The sequence below is a fragment of the Xyrauchen texanus genome, chromosome 8 (genome assembly GCF_025860055.1).
Source record: "Xyrauchen texanus isolate HMW12.3.18 chromosome 8, RBS_HiC_50CHRs, whole genome shotgun sequence".
NCBI classification, from domain to species: domain Eukaryota; kingdom Metazoa; phylum Chordata; class Actinopteri; order Cypriniformes; family Catostomidae; genus Xyrauchen; species Xyrauchen texanus.
Window position 1 is genome coordinate 16,357,121 of NC_068283.1, and position 17,111 is coordinate 16,374,231.

Genomic DNA, 17,111 nt, shown 5'->3' on the forward strand with positions numbered 1-17,111 from the left:
TTACTCACCTCATTACACCTTTGCTGAACCAAAATCCAAATGCTGGACCAAGTCACTTATAAAGTCTTTGATGTCCAACTGTTCTAGATAGTGCTGTATTAACTTGTACTTGTCATGTAACAGTTGACCATCTTAAGAAGTCTTCACTTTAATACCAATATTTCAGTATTCGATATACCAATGGCAGTTACATTTCACACCTCTTCATACCAAAAGTAATAACGTATGTTGTTTTATGCTCTTTTATTTAAAAAAGTAACATTTTTATATTGGCATTTAGCCACAAGTAAACATAATTTCAAGTTCTCAAGCAATTATTCAAGACAAAAGGTAATTAATAAGATGAGAACAAATAAACAAATACACGTCTTTCAGGTGTCTAACAGCAGTTTCAAGTATTCCAGTAAATTCAAGAAAATAATTAAAGCTACTTAAGGTATCCAGCCAATAAGTACAATATTGTTGTTTAAGTAAAAACATATCAGACAGTGGGAGGTCTATAGCATAATGCTGCATTTACACTGCAAAGCCTAATGCATCCCGTGTTTTGACACACATCTGATTTTTTCCTAGCACGTTATACAATCCGACTGTTTAAAATAATATCTTGCCAAGATGTGGATTTTGACCAGATTTGTTCAGGACCCATCCCGTTTGACATCCCTACTGTATGCTAACCTGTCTTGAAAAGTATGTCTTGATAGACTGGACTCTTACAGTTATCCAGGCCTCCCGCTCATTCTTCTCCAATCATTTCTGGTACCCAGATTTGTTTAGTTTTTTCCTGATTCTTTTTAGTGTGTGTCTTTCTCAGTCTCAGCGTCAGACTTGTAAAGCAGAATCACCATAGTGAAAAAACTAAAACTGTTCTCAGAACAGCGTTGATGTTCTGAATGCTGATAGATAGTTTTCATTGGTTTGGGAGGCACTTTCCAGTTTGTTGGAACTGTTTGTCATCCTGTGGTAATTTATATTAGTGCTAGCAAACCATTGGGACTAATCCATTTGGGGGGGACTTTGATTTGGATGTTTTTGTGGTTTAATTGAACTCTTAGGCATACAAGCTGTATCTATATGATCATTTAGTCACATTATATGGGCCTGTACGGTAACTACTGGAGTTCCGGCCTGTGGGCCCCTAGAATTGTCACCACCAGGCCCTGGCTGTTATCACCCAAAACCGATTACATCACTTCAGAATATATGGATTAAACCATACAAATTAATTTTATGCTGCCTTTATGTGCTTTTTGGAGCTTCAAAGTTCTGGTCACCATTCAATTGCATCATATGGACCAACAGAGCTGCGATATTCTTCTGAAAAATGTAATTTGTGTTCCGCAGAATAAAGAAAGTAATCCTCCATGAGGGGGATTGAACAGTGGGAGATTCTCTTTTTGGGGTGAACTGTTCTTTTAATCTTGTTATGTTTTACTGTTTTAAGCATGGGCCAAACAGCGTTGTAGTGGATAAAGCTTGATATCTTAAATCAAAACCAGATTGCATGACAAGATTGAGATCATTTCTTCAATGTGATAGTCCTCTGTCTCTGTGGATGCACAACCAAAAGCATGCATCTGTGCACATTTGTAGCCTCAAAAAAAAAAAAAAAAAAAAAAGGGATACAGACTGGCACATCAGCATGAAGATTATACAACGGTGGCGATTACAGATCTTTTGTTTTCGACTGTATTGGAAGTGTATTGAAGGCGCGCTTCGCACCCCAGGGTTTCCTCGCTTTTATTTCTTTCTCCAGGCGGCAGTGTGATTTCTGGCCGTGCGCGGCGCTGCGCATCTCCTGTTACTCTCTCTCTCACTCACTCGCACACGGGCACAGGAGTGTGAGAGTCAGCCATGGAGAGGTGGAGAACCGACTGTTTTCTTTGTTATTTTTAAACTCCGAGATCCGCATCGATGACACGATTCACATCTAGCCGCGTTCAACGCTATTCCCGATGCGCTCGAAAACGGAAAGTAGGTTCTCACAGGTACAGTACGGAGCACTTTTTTCCTCCTCTTGGCTCGGGTGTAATGGGGGGGTTGCGGTAGCGGAGAGAGAGAGAGAGATGAAATGTGCTGTCACTTTTAACGCTGCTCTTATTTGAATCCTATTCGAGGTCGTGGACGCGCAGATAAATCTCTCGCGCTCGGTTTTCGATGTTGGATTAAAGGCGCGCGAGGTCGGGCGCGTGAGCATTGATCGAGATGCGCGCGTTGGAGTGTGCAAATCAGTGTTGCAAAGTTGCATACTAGACTCGCTGGGCTACGGAAGGGCCTGGTTTATGTGTGTGTATGTATGGAGTTTGTTTCTTACTTCCCCCTCCCCCATCCGCTCCTGCTGCTGCTGAGGCCGAGACATGAATGCGATGAATGTGGGGCTCACTTCAAAGCAGATCGCGAGGGCAGCGAAAGGGGTGTTGTAATGTCGTCAGGGAAGGAAAAATCCGCACCGAGGGCGAACGCGATTTGTTTGTGCACTCCTGTTTTTTTTCATGCTGTAGTAGTGCGTAATTGGGATGATCGGATACATTGGTGTTTATAGTGGTTAAAGATGGCTAAGCGTGCAATGACAACGTGTTCTCACACTAGTTGAGTCGGATCAGTTCAGTGTATCAGCAGAGCAAGCTAACTAGCACTGTCGGCTAATACACTTAAAGATGGTGGAAGTCTTTTTTCCACCATATATTTTCACTTATTCGGGAAGGTCTCGCACCGCACGTACGTCCATTCCTTGCTCATTATGCTCTTAGATGCGTTTGTTTTCCGTTGTGTTTATTTAGTTTACTTATCTGTTTTGGTTTGTAGCTTGTTAGTAGCCTCTTAATATCCGCTTTAGTAGTTGTGGTTTGCAAACCTTTGCTTTAAAGCAACAGTGCAGTTGTGAATTATGGCTTTAAATCGACTTAATAATGTAATAAAAAATAATAATTTTGTGTCGAGTGTATTTTGGTGCTATGTTAGCCCGTTTACAATCGCCATTGTAGCTTCCCTTGAAGTTTGAGCTGTTAAAGTTATTGTTTGGCTTAGTCAAGGATAGCGCAAGGTTTATTTTCCCCTCAGCTCGATTATCAAGAACATCAGACGAAATGTAGTTGGCAGGCAGTCACAGGTTTTAGGGTCGGAACTTGAAAGTGTTACATTTATGGTTGGAGTCATAAAGCTGGTCATAGGTGAGTTTAATAGTATTTGTGCCTTGATGGGTTGCCTTTTTGCCCTCTTTTCTTTAAGATAGATATAGACCTCTGTCAGATTTAATGGCAATGTTGAGCATTGCAGTGTTGAAACTAAATTTCACATGCTCAAAAGGTGAACTGAGATCCTCATCACTCTTTGGACCATTATTACAATGTAACTGACTTGTAGTAGCTCTTCAGACTCTTGACAATATTTTAATTCCTGTACTTGTCTAATCAGAAAGGCCTCGGTGTATGGTTGGAGTAAAATGCTTCTTTTATTAAACTTATTGACTCCAGCAAGAATGTGAATGAGAAGCAATCATAATTTGGCTTGATATGTATGATCTAGCGGCTGGTAACCGGTCACATTTTTACACAGCTTTTGAATTAATCATGTAAAGGCATGCACAAGGTGACACGTGGAATGTCATTTAAAAAGCTTATGATGACAGTTTAATAATTAGTAATTATTATACTGATGGACTTGAGTAAAAGGAGTAGATCAGTTTTCCTTAATCACAGATTAGAATTATAGTGTCTTTGTATGCAATACTGAAGACCTTCTTTAAGGCTTTGTCTCATTCATAATTTTATTCTCTTGTTATAATGTATAATAATGTGTTTATAAATCAGGATGTTTACATTTAAATAGGGATGTCCCAATACCGATTCTGTATCAGAATTGGGTCCGATACAACGCTCATATACTTGTACTCATGCTCGTTAAAATGCTTTGATACCAAAAACGATACCATCTTATGTATGAATGTCATTTGGTAAACAGCATACAAATTAAAATCTCATCCAAAGGCTGCGATGTAATAAGATAAATATATAGTTTGCATGTGCTGCTCGCTTCAAAGTGAAAGTGTGTAGTCAGTGTTGTGCTGACGCCGACTACTCATACCTTTTGGAGCTCCTTGGCTCATACACGGAAAACACCATCATGAGCCTTGAGCGTGCTGTTACTAGCAGATGACAGCGAGCAGAGCACTAATTCACTTTGTAGTGTGAGGCACATACAGACTACATATTTAATTAAATAGCAGTCATTTAAAGTTTAATAATCACTTTGAGTCACATAGTGACATGCTTTTCTGGAAGTAAGAAGCTACCGTCGGAAACATACAGAAACTAAAAAATGTAAGCTTCCGGTAAAATAAAAGCCCAATGTTGCAAGCAGGGCGGGAAGATAATTGGAGAATGAGTTTCACCTGTGTGCCACACTCAATTACAATGGAAAAAATTATGTCAGAAATATCTCACTACTATATGTAAAATTCACTGTAATACTACTACTACTACGAGTATCAAAAAGGATTTACTGGTTCTCAAAAATGGTATCGGGACATTCCTACATTTAAAATGTATTATTCTCAAGTTCAGTGGCTTTTCATCTTGAACAATGAGTTGTAACCTCTGCTTATCAATTTCTACTTCTTGGAATTAGCCTCACTATTTTAAACAAGGTTCAGAGGGTTTTGGACTGTTTTCTGCAAAGACTGACCCCTCTCCTTTGATAGTGTCAAGCCTTTATGAATGTTTTTTTTTCTTCCCTTCTCTACCTTTTTTACAGGAGGCATTCTTTCGCTGTGGCATTAATAGAAGTCTGGATATAAACTTTCTGCCTTGTGGGCTGTACTGGGACTGGGTGCATGGACACTGTGAGTATGAGTGTAAAAGAGAAGGGATGCTATCTGACAGACCTGGGTGGCAACTTCACTGAGGATGCCCCCAGACCCCCGGTCCCTGGAGAGGAGGGCGATCTGGTGTCCAGTGATGGACGGCAGTACGGCCACAGTTTTTACTCCTCAAAGTGCGAGAGCCTCAAGAACGAGGCCTCCATAGCGACGCCCAGAAGACCTGACCTGGATCTGGGCTATGAGCCCGAGGGTAGTGCTTCCCCAACGCCACCCTACCTGAAGTGGGCGGAGTCCTTACATTCTCTTCTGGATGACCAAGATGGCATCCACTTGTTCAGAACTTTCCTCAAACAGGAGGACTGCGCTGATATGCTGGACTTCTGGTTTGCCTGCAGCGGCTTCCGGAAGCAGGAGACTAACGAAGGCAATGAGAAGATGCTGAAACTAGCAAAAGCCATTTACAAAAAGTATATCTTGGATAACAATGGAATTGTCTCGAGACAGATCAAACCAGCCACAAAAAGCTTCATCAAGGACTGTGTGATGAAGCTTCATATTGACCCTGCCATGTTTGACCAAGCTCAAACTGAGATTCAGACTATGATGGAGGAGAACACCTACCCTTTGTTTTTGAAATCCGACATCTATTTGGAATACACCAGGACAGGTGGGGAGAGTCCCAAGCTGTTCAATGACCAGAGCTCAATGTCAGGGAATGGCAAGGTCTTGCCAGGGTACTTACCGACTCTGAATGAAGACGAGGAGTGGCGGTGTGACCAGGAACAGGAGCAGCATATTGAAAGTGACCCCACCCCAAGCAACAGGCTGACTCAGAAGCTGCTCTTGGAAACTGTGCCTCAGCGGGTGTCCAGCAGTAAAAGATATCAGGACAACCTGGAGTACAGGTAAATCCCTGCAGCTTTGAAAAGCCTCTCTCCCTTTCCCCTCTCCCTCCTTCCACTTCCCCCCTCCTGGTGCAGTCGCAGCCAGAAGAAAAAGATAAAACGAGTATCTTGAGTTAAGCACAGCCTTCCACAGGAGATGAGAGGAATGCAGTATAGGCAGAAACCTTTAAGTACCTGCGACTGTGGTAGCAAGACAGATAGTGGGTTGCAGTGGTGCCTTTACCTACTGCGAGTTGGTGCAAGTGGGTACCCTTTGTGTTCTCCATGCAGGTGCCTCTTGAATGGCAGGCTTTTGTAGTCAAATAAAGGTTTCTTCTGGAAAACCACAACACGAGTTCTCTATAATGTGCACAAAGGAAAAACTGGATTTGCAAGAAAGAAAAAAAATTATTTAGCTTAAGTATGGATTTTACAGATGCCTTCATATACACTTGTGTTCTAATGCACTTTGAAGCCCACAGGTGTGTATAGATTTGCTCTGTATCTGAACGATAAAATGTGTTCATAGATCTATATCTCTGTTTGTCTCATACCATCCATAGTTTGCCCGGAGTACAAGCATATTGGAATGTATGTTTAAGGGATTGTGTTTTGTAATGAATTTTTGTGCTCAGACATTCCAAAGGCATTCCTCGCCACCAGTTGTGATGGCCCATTGTACTCTTTTAGTGCAGATATTTCTCGTTCACATTGTGCACCATACCAACATCATTTAATCTGTGGAGACAGATTTTTAAGCCATGCTGTGAAATTTACAGCAAATCACTTGATGCATCAGAGCCTCAAGTCCTTCCATATGAGCAAAATGGGATTTAGAGATGTGACTGCTAAATACTTTAATCCTTGTCCTGCTGGAATAGAAAGCTGTGCATGTGGGCCTTTGAACATTCTCTGCTGAAGATTACAAAGCTTTTTCACTCGTGATTTAAAAGCAAATATCGACAGGTGCATTCGCAATGACATTTTAAAGCAATAATCCACTTGAGGTGATTTTACCACAGGTGAAGAAGGGTAATCTTGTGCATGCGTCAATAGTTATAGCAATAGCAACTAATAGTTAAATTAAATCATAATTGTTGTGAAAAACTATTCTGCCAGGCATTAATATAAACTAATGTTCATGCACACATATCATTTTTGCCCACAGAACTCTTCAGAATTGGAATGCCAATCATTCATATAATTCTACACATCTGCCAACCCTTACATTTTTTGGCAAATATTTTGGCTAATTTGATCTAGGACTGGGCTGTAGGACGATGTAGTCAGATATAGCGATATCTTACAAATGTCCTGATGACGATTGCGACAGATGATGATCGACATCTGGGAAGTCGCCAAAAATATTAAACCGTAGCCCTGGGTGTGAAACTAGCACATGCACCTGCCAAATGTGACGAGGCTGAATCCAGTTCTCAAGCTCCTCGTCCAAATGCAGGTATTTCATGTACAGGTAATTTTGTTCATCTACCCAGAACAGGTGGGTGACCTGTAAGACAGGGCTCCAGACTAAAAACAATGTCTTGGGAGCCATTGGCTCCTTAATTGAAACATTTAGAAGCCTAATGGCTGTTTTTAGTCATCAAATCATATAATTGCTCTATTTAGATTGTTGTTCACAAACAAGATAGAAAGCCGAAGAAAAGGAAGACAGCTGAAAACTCATTAATCAAAGGTTTAATATTGTTTAGAAGATAGGTACGTTTGCATTCCCCTTTTGTCTATAAATGTTCAGAATATATACAAATATAAGAGATACATTTTTTATTTAGTACTGCTCTTCAGAATGTACATTGCAGATATTTACATATAGTATAATATGCATATAGTAGTGTGGTGTCTTCTTGAGCATCAATGAATGTTTGCACCTTGTGTAATAGTTGTGTATGAGTCCCTGAATTATCCTATGTGTCAGAAGCTGGATCTCATATACATTGTGTATATATATATATATATATATATATATATATATATATATATATATATATATATATATATATATATATAGTGGTGCTTGACTTTTAATTATAAAGATGCCCCAAATGAACCTGGGACTCCTATTTTGAAATGTCTGGGCTCCCAGTTGTGAACACAGATGGATGGTTTGCTGAGAAAGTGGCTCTAATTCAAACTGCTAAACTGAGCTCCTGAGTTCACACCCTCAGTTCTATTCGGGTGATTCATGAAAATGACCCGGTTCAAATGAGTCATTTGGTCACGACTCTTTCTGGTTTTGTTGTTGTGTGTGGTCACAACAGAATGGGTGAAAAGTGGCTCATTGGTGGTGCACGCTTTAAAGATGTACACAATAACTCATAAGATGATATCTGATGAAACCACATATGAGTGCTCTCAACCCGACTGTTGCCAATGGCGACTAGATTTTAAATTTATGTCGCAATCAATTATTTTGGTTGCATTTGCGACCATTTTATTCACAATCTGGTGCCCTGTAAAACATCTAGGAGTGACACATGACAGGAAATAAATACTGTTAGACACCAAGACATGCTCTTGAAAAAACACACTTTATGTAAACATGTAAAAGATTTATCACTCTTTTTTTTCTCTTTCATTCGTCTGAAAACTTTTTGCAAGACTAATGTCGTCTATGAGAATGCTGCAAATGATCTCCGTTCATCTCAGGAGGTGCTGTGAGTTTAGTTCATTTTATTTCCACAGAGCAGTTCGTGAATGCTACTCTGCAGGTTCAGTAATATTTATCTTTGTTTTAAAGAATCAAAGACGAAATTGATTAAAATCATAAAAAAATAAGACTGGTTCACCTTGAACCTAAAATCAAGTTCTATTTTCTTAATTTTGTAGGCTATTATTAATTCAATAAAGAAAAAATATTCACTGACCCTCGGCGGGGGGGGGCTTGACGATGTAATTTGATATTGCAATATTTTTTAAGGCCATTATTGATCAAATATATAGTTTTACATATCGCCCAGTTCTAATATGGTCATGCTTTCAGTTACCAATATTAGTGTAATGCTGTCAGCTCCGATTATTTTTTTTTTTACATGTTTAAATCTATTCTGCAGAATTCTTCAGACTTTGCCCCCAAAAAACAAAGCTAAAGCTTAAATTCTAAGCAGGCATGGAGGAGCAGGAGGAGGATTTACATAGCCTGATTTAGCCTCTGTAAAATGCTCAAGCATACATTGTGTTTTGCTGCTCTGATGTGCTCAACTACACTGTGTTAACTGCTGGCACTCCTCCCGCAAAAAGATGAAAATTGCGGAAATCTATCCCTAGAAGTTGACCCAGTTTCTCTCAACTGTCTCATGCAAACCTTGACATCTGTTGATGATGCAGTAACCCTGTTCTGTCCAATATCTCAGCTCTTTAGACGCTCTTTCAGGTGAGGTATAAAGATGAGAAACATCCCCAGGAGGTTTACAAAAGGAAATGCATCTGTCTTTTTGAGATTGTTGTGCATTATCTTCTCCCTTTGCTACTTTGACTTGTGTCTTCTCTCGACAGTTTATGTTTAGCCTTTGGAGGGCTTTGTGTGGCATTTTAATTTTTGAAAGCTGTTAAGGGGTACCACTTTTAACTAGCTATAACATGACAAAACGTAAGACTTGATGAAAGACTTGATATTATTAAGCCACAAAAACGGCCTCCACATTTCACCCAGCTGAACGTCTGTTCCATTGCCTCTGGACCTGATGTGTTTTTAATTAGCGGGAGCAAAGTATTTGTGAGGTTGTTTTCAAATGATTTTTTCATTAGGCCTACATAAAGTGTTTGGCTGGAATTACAAAAAGACACCACGTTTATTTTTTAAATAGCCTTTAAGGTCTATGCTTTAGGGTTTCAAGCATTTCAATTTTGCAGAAGTCATATGTCTTTTATTTGCTGACAAGTAATAAGAAGTGAGGAATTTCAGAAGTTTCTTACTATGGAAAGATACTACGAGTTAGCTTTCTAATAGGACTGCACTGCAGTTATTTTTTGCAATGTGCAACCTTCAAGTCTTTGTCCCGTAATAAAAGCAAATGAAGTCTATACGAGCAGTGGTTGAAGTAATAACCGTTTTTAATCTAGTCATCAATTTTGCGGAGAGGAATTTGTTCCAGTAGGAATAATATGACAATTATTTTTGTCATTATCTGTTGTGATTTTGAACTCTTGCACTAAAACAATAACAAGACAAATAGATAAACAGTTTCTGCCTTGAGATTGAACCAAGCAATCTTAAATAAATGCATCAAATAATATCTGTACTTTTCTGGCTTTAAGACCCTGTGAAATCAAAAGTATAGTTTTGCTGATTTTAGTCTATATCTATTAAGGTAATCTATCACTGATTCTTGAGATATTGGGCAAAACATGTCTTACACACATGTCAAATTTATGTTAAAAATTAAGACTTTCATACGAATAGAAATACCAAAGGAAATGTGTATACTTCATTTATTCTATAATTAAACTACTATAATTTAATTTATATATTTTTTAAATGCATGCTCTATACTTGGAAGCACATGTAACTTAACCTGTCCTCAGCAGGAGGTAACAATTTTTAAATATTTAAAGGAATGTTATGGGGTAATTACAAGTTAAGCTCAATCAGCAGCATTTGTGGCATAATACATAATTGATTACCACAAAATTAATTGAACTGTTAAGTTGTGTAAATTGCCATTTTTACAATCATTTTAGGGTTTGTTGACATTACATCATCATGGCAAAGAAGTTGTAAAATTGGTTATAACATTCCACAGAAAATGTTGTTAAGTGATTTTATCACACTAAAGTCATGTTTACACATGATTATTTAAAAAATTGGCCCCATTCCCTACCAATGTAAATGCCTCACTGTCACCTTGATTTTTGCTTTTTTTTTAAAGAAAAGGAGGGATGAGTCAGAATTTTGTGGAAATCAATATTATGCCACAAATGCTGTTGATTGATCTTAACTTGTATTGTACAAGGAATATTCATTTAACTTCAAACTTATAAATCAAATAATAAAATAGGGAAAAATGAGGGGAAAAGACCCAATTAAGCCCACCCAAATCAAAGTTATACATGTTTCTGATAGAAATGTCTTCCACTAAAATGAGTATTAAATCAAAGACTAATCTCTCAACTAAACATTTATGTTATGTTTTGTGATAAATTGACAAAATTAAGTTACTTTATTTAATTGTAAATGTGAAAAGTCTGAAGTGGGCTTATAAGGATCTTAATAAGCCCACTATGCTTTTAAAAATGTAAATGCTTCATATTTTCCTAAAAAAACCCTACATTATTATCTTGTTTTTACATTTAGACTTCAAACATCAAAACCAGTTAATTCTCTCTCTCTCTCTCTCTCTCTCTGCTCTCTCTCTCTCTCTCTCTCTCTCTCTCTCTCTCTCTCTCTCTCTCTATATATATAGGCAATTGAGAAAAAACAAACCAACCAACAACTAAAAAACAAAATGTCTCTTGAGGACAACAAATGTTTAAGATTGAAAAATATAACATTTTGTCAGAATAGTGTGAAAACAGAAAAAAAAAATATAGAATGTATTTTATCACTTAACTCCTTTACTGAACACAATAATTTGATAATAAAAGACTTTACACTCTTGTCGGATGGCTCAAATTAAAATAGCATGCTTTTAGTGTGTCTGATGGAGTTGATACAAATTACAGTAAGATACAAGTTATGAAGGGAATAAATGTACATTTTCATTTTTATAATAACCTGTTCCCTTACATGATTTTTTTTTTAATGGAGACCTTTGTCTGCAAATATATCCATTTAAAATTAATTTAGTTAAAAAGTATGATTTGTCGTAAGCAAAAACCGTGATGCGCTGTGTTTGTTTTTGGGCTGGTTATATAGAAACGGATCAGTTAACATCATCTCTTGGTCCTCAAGGCAGTCAGAATTTGTTAGATTGCTTTCCTGGCTGAACAGTCAAGTGTCATGATGAATTGTGTCCACCCGTGGAATAGTGTACCCAGGGGCTAACCACTCAGGCCACAATTCATAATTTTCCCATCATAATTGCTGGTGGTCATTTAATGGGTCTTTTTTTCCACTGCACATTACGACTCGACTGTGCTCGATTTTTGGGGGGTTTTCCACTGTGGATAGTAACTGGTACCTGATACTTTTTTTAGTAGCACCTTGGTTGAGGTTCCAAGCGAATCGAGTCGATACTATATGTGACGTCAAAATCCAGCAGATCACTGATTGGTCAAGGAGAATTGTCACTACCAGCGTCACTGGATTTCTGACATGTGACATCAACCCGCTAGTTTTAAAGTTAGCTACAGCGATAGCAGTATCATTTGATCACGTGACTTTCGAATTGTAAAAAGAAATGGCTGTGCGCAAAATCACTCCGGGGTCAATAAACGAGGTGCAGAGGTTCCTCTCATTAGCGATGAGCGAATCGAAAAAGTCTTTCAGGAAGTGTCTCAGCTGTTGGCCGCACAGCGGAGTCACTGCTACCATCGGCCCTAACAGCAGTGTATGGAAAAGTAAAAAATAAAAAAAAAAACATAAAATTGACTACAGAACCATCAAGGAAAAGTGGAAGTGGTACGACCAAATGGATGCTATTTAGAGCGGCGTGCAATGGGAGGGAGAACGCCCTTGACTGGCGTTGATCCACGATGGAAGATGGTACATTTTGTTACATTAACTCTGTATTCTGCTTGAAAGCTTCACTTTATTTAGTTGACCAGCTACTGGAAGCTTGCTTCTAAAACAATCAGGCCAATTTAACTGCTACACTTGTGTAAAATCACCATTCAACAACTGCTTTATGCAGCACAATGAGCTAGTAGCTAACAGCTAGCTGTTGTGTTATTGTTTATTGTTATGTGTCGCATTTGATGTCACAGCGCAACTATGATGATCAGCCTATAATCCCACCCACGGCGGCACTACACAGTAGTGGAAAAGCAAGCTCAGAAAAGTAAAGCGAGTAGTCGAGGCGAACCTTAATGTGCATTGGAATAGTGCCATAAGATTGTAAGGTGTGTAAGTAAGTAAAATATTTTGTAATATTGTAGTTCAGTAATTCTGTAGCAGATAGGCTGCCAAATGGAAGCTAACTGAAAATACACAGGACAAGAAATTTCACAATCTATAGCTGTGGTAATATACTACCATGTGCATCAAATAATTTAGAAGTCATTAAATGTCGTATTTACAAAGTTGTATTGACACATCATAGAAGGATTTTGTAGCATTTTTACTAAAGCAGTGAATATAGTACTCATTAAAAAGTCCTATGAGACAATGGAATCACTATGACATCAGATCACGACACCGTCTCTCTCTGGCATGAGAAGCAGCAGATGTGTGTGTATTGTTTTTCTGGGTGCTGCAATGTAAACAAACCTATTGGCTATTTTAAAAAAAGAGACAGGCTGTTCGAAAAGTCCTGCTCCAACTTCATATTTTACTAGGAAATACATTTTTCAAGGCACTTCAGGGGGACTTTAAGTTTCTTCCTCAATATACCTTTGAACTTGTTGTCAAATAGGCATTTGTTCAATTTTGACTCGTTTGATAGTTCTGTTAAAATTAGGATTTTTATGGTCATTATTACTAATTGTAGTCCTATAGACAGTATGGTGTTGGTTCTTCTATATACAAATCTTGTAATACCACAATTATTATGAATTTCATCGGAATGTCTCTATCACACAGTATATAGGTATATTTATTTATACATTTAGTTTTACTATTGACTTTGTGTTAAACCGCAAATTTGCTAGTAGCTGTATCGAGGGTGGCAGTCACTCAGAATCCAGTTATGCTCTTTTGTTTTGGGCGATTATGTGGGTCTATTAGAGGTAATGTAACGTGTAATCTGAATGCTAGTCTCTTACCTGTACTCTCAGCACAGAGCTGCCTTTGAGGATTTAATCTGTAGGTGTCTGGAGTCAGCTGTGATCACATTTAAAATGGGATGACAAAGAGCTCATAATTATTCTGAGTGTGGGGAGGTGCACAAATCTTGAGAGCAGCAATGCAGCCTGTATCCAGGTAATGGTTTCTTTCAAATGCACATCATGCTTTTGTTCCAGTGGAGTTGCTTTAGATACAGGGATTTTTAAGTGGTAATGGGCTGCAAGGGGAGTCAGTTAAATCCTAATGTGTCTACAGTATGTGTTTTTTTTTTCTTTATTTTTAAATGAGAGATGTCACAGTAATTAATGTGGTTGCACAGTTATATCCAGGCATGTGTGTGTTACTGAGGGAAAAGAAACAGATTGATTTGTTTTGAATCACAGTAATGATTCAGAGATTCCAAGTGCCCCCTGCCTGTTTTGGAGCCTTTGTTTAGTAAATAATCAAATGGAATGGGGAATGCTGGGCATGTGGTGAGAGCTGCTGAAGGCTGGTGAATGTCTCTGAAGGCTTTTGGCCTATCTCTAATACTGTGAATATTGACATGGCTGCTGCTTGAATCATTAGAAGACCGTGAATGGGTTGAGAGTGAGGGATAGTCACTGGAGACCACAGAAAACCTGGGTATCTCTCTCTTTCGCCTTGTTTTCTCCATCTCTCGCATTCTCTGTATTTGAAATGTCTCCATTTCATTTTGTCTCTCTGTTTAGACTGGTCATAAAGAGATGTTTCTGTCTCAATTGCAGTTGGTTCAAACAGTTCCTGGCCGTTCCCAAGTGCCTGAAAAAAAAATAGGTCTTGTATCGCACTTCTAAACTGAGTGAGAATACCACAGCAGAAATATGCAGAAAAAAATTTACATACTTCCTGCTCTTTATATGGTAAGCTAAGGTGCATCTTGCATATATATATTTGAATTATTACAGAAGCATTTTGTTTGTACTGTACTGTAGTATACCTTATTAGACACAACTGGCACACCAGTATAGGTATGCAAACATTAAGACCGCATCAATGTTGTAAGTTGTTGTACAGAAAGATGAAGTTGTCGTTCTTCCAAGAAGAAATCTGTATTGCAGGGTGGACTACCTTTTTCATTGCCTCTTGTTTTCATCATCTCTCTTGTATGCTGATTTTGTTTATCCTGGATTGTGTTATATGCCTCTGTTGGTATTAGCCAAATAAATTGTGTGGGAGGGAATAAAAAAATGTTTGCCATTAAAAAAAAAGTCAAATGTTGAAGTAATACTTAATTTAATTGTAGTATTAAACTGGATTTATTAAGGTAGGGGCTTTGTTAACATGAAATATTAATGTCAGTTTCTTTATCAAGATAGTTCTGATTCATTATAGCTTTAGTGTAGCTGCTTGTTGGCCAAACACTTTTTTTGAAACAATCTACACCTTATTGTCCCATCACACCTTTTCAATATCTTATACTAGCCAGCAAGTTTGACCAGTCTGTTACAATGGTGATTCTTCAAAAACAACATCTGGGATTTAGGTTAAATAACCAGGACTCAACAAGGTTATTATAAAAATTATTTGTCTGCCGGCCTGACCAAGGCTGTAGTTCAGATTATACTTTCCCTGTCAACATTTTCACTGGCTTCACCACAAAGAATTATATGTTTTATTTTTAGTAGCATATTTTAAATGCAGTAGAACAAAATATAGTCTTTATATATATTTTTTTAACACTTAGGTTCTTTATTAAAAATAATTTAGTACAAATAATTAGGATCACAATTTTGACAAAAGTTCATCTATGTTAGCCAAAGATAACAGTACCTTGGTGACATTTTTAAATAAGTAGAATTCACAACAACTATGTTCAATACATCATACAAAAACAAATGTCCATGAATGAATGGGGCCAATCTGTAAATATTATAATACTCACTGTTTCAAAAGTACAGCCACAAGAAGTAAACATTATGCATATTAATATGATTATAGTGTGATAAAATTGCTTAACTTTTCAGTGTAAAGTAATATCCAATTTTACTTTGTTACAACTTTGTTGCCATGACAACGTAAAGCTGTAAACCCTAAAATCCTGCAACAACCTTTAAAAACAACTATTTAAACTTTACAGCTCAAATAATACACAAGTACTTTTTAAAAATAAATAGCTTCAGATTTCTGTCTTTAAACACTCAAAAAATCGCCAACATTCACTTCCATTGTAAGTGCCTCACTGTAACCTCTTTTTTTGCTTTTGTAAAGAAAAGGAGGGACAATCCAATAATGTTTTTTTTGATCAACATTATGGGAAAAATTCTGTCAATTGAGTTTAACTTGTATTGAACACAGAATATTCCTTGCTTTTAAAGAGATCAGCTAAATGTGAATTGGCTAGATTTTAGGAACAGAGCTTTTAACACTTGATTAATCATCCTAACATGTATTCATGCTGTGGTTCTCATATGAGTAGATGATGTCCTAAACTGCATGGAATGTTTTCGTTGTCAGCATTAACTAGCTGCAAATTTATTACATTTTCTGAGAACACAAATGTTTGCATGTTCCCTCTGCCCAGCATAAAGCTCATTTAGGAAATGCTTAACGTTAATTAGATGAAGCTTTTGATTAGTTGTTTGCCTTCATTAATGCTTTTGATTAGTTATGACAATATTAATGATGCCTAATTTACACCCTAAGACTTATAATTCCTTTTGTACATCAAGATTAAGACAGATCAGGTAGAGCACAGAACAATAAATCAAACCTGTTAGACATTGGTCATAATTTTAAGTATCAGACAACATTATGTTGTCTGATACTTAAAAATGTATGATTTTAAGCTTACATAGTATCTATATGTTTCACTTGAATGTACAATATTGTTTTCTTAAAGCACAACTCTTAACTGGAGTCTCATTTGTCCCATTCTTCATCAACAGACCTACACCATGGAGGGAGCCCATCAATCCATACTACGTGAACACCGGCTATGCGATGGCTCCCGCCACCAGCGCCAACGATAGCGAGCAACAGAGCATGTCCAGTGATGCTGACACTCTCTCCCTAACCGACAGCAGTGTGTACGTATACATCTATAGGTGCAAAAATACACACAACTACTCACAAGAAACCAATCCTGCCTCACTATCCCAAGCTGGTGGAACATTCCAGCTTACAGCGATTCAATTTCACTACAGTGTCCTCAAGTCAAACTGGCAGGATTTTCCTGCTCAAAGGAAATTTGCAGCCAGTTCTGCAGAAGCCTAGACATTCGAGCAATCAAACGGAAGACATGCAGACAAAGCTCGATATTACTTGTCATTGGAGTGTCTTAAGCTGAGGCTGATCTCAGAGCAGTGTCTCTTGCACACAGAATTAGTGCAATTTTCCCTCAGCTCTGCTCTAGGAACTGAAACAAATCTGCTCGCCTCTGAGGAGGACCATCTGCTCATTATCCACACCACTGATAGCCTCTAAATGTCATTACTTATGCTAATTATAGAGCTTCAAATTGTGAGGTATGAGGCACTGCAGGCTGTAA

At 37.9% G+C, this 17,111-nt stretch overlaps 1 protein-coding gene across 3 annotated transcripts in view; it reads left to right on the forward strand.

The window, feature by feature from the left end:
* The first annotated feature begins 1,829 nt into the window (after positions 1 to 1,829).
* LOC127647977 (axin-1) overlaps positions 1,830 to 17,111 on the forward strand; it is a 39,126-nt gene continuing 23,844 nt past the window's right edge. Inside the window, exons 1-3 of one of the 3 annotated variants that reach the window (XM_052132521.1) lie at positions 1,830 to 1,974; positions 4,753 to 5,724; positions 16,510 to 16,650. In XM_052132521.1, coding sequence (XP_051988481.1) covers positions 4,832 to 5,724; positions 16,510 to 16,650 — 1,034 coding nt within the window. In that variant the 5' untranslated portion in view covers positions 1,830 to 1,974; positions 4,753 to 4,831. Of the gene's footprint in view, positions 1,989 to 3,038; positions 3,171 to 4,752; positions 5,725 to 16,509; positions 16,651 to 17,111 lie in introns of those variants that run through there. The other 2 variants (XM_052132520.1, XM_052132522.1) reach the window with 2 other exon arrangements.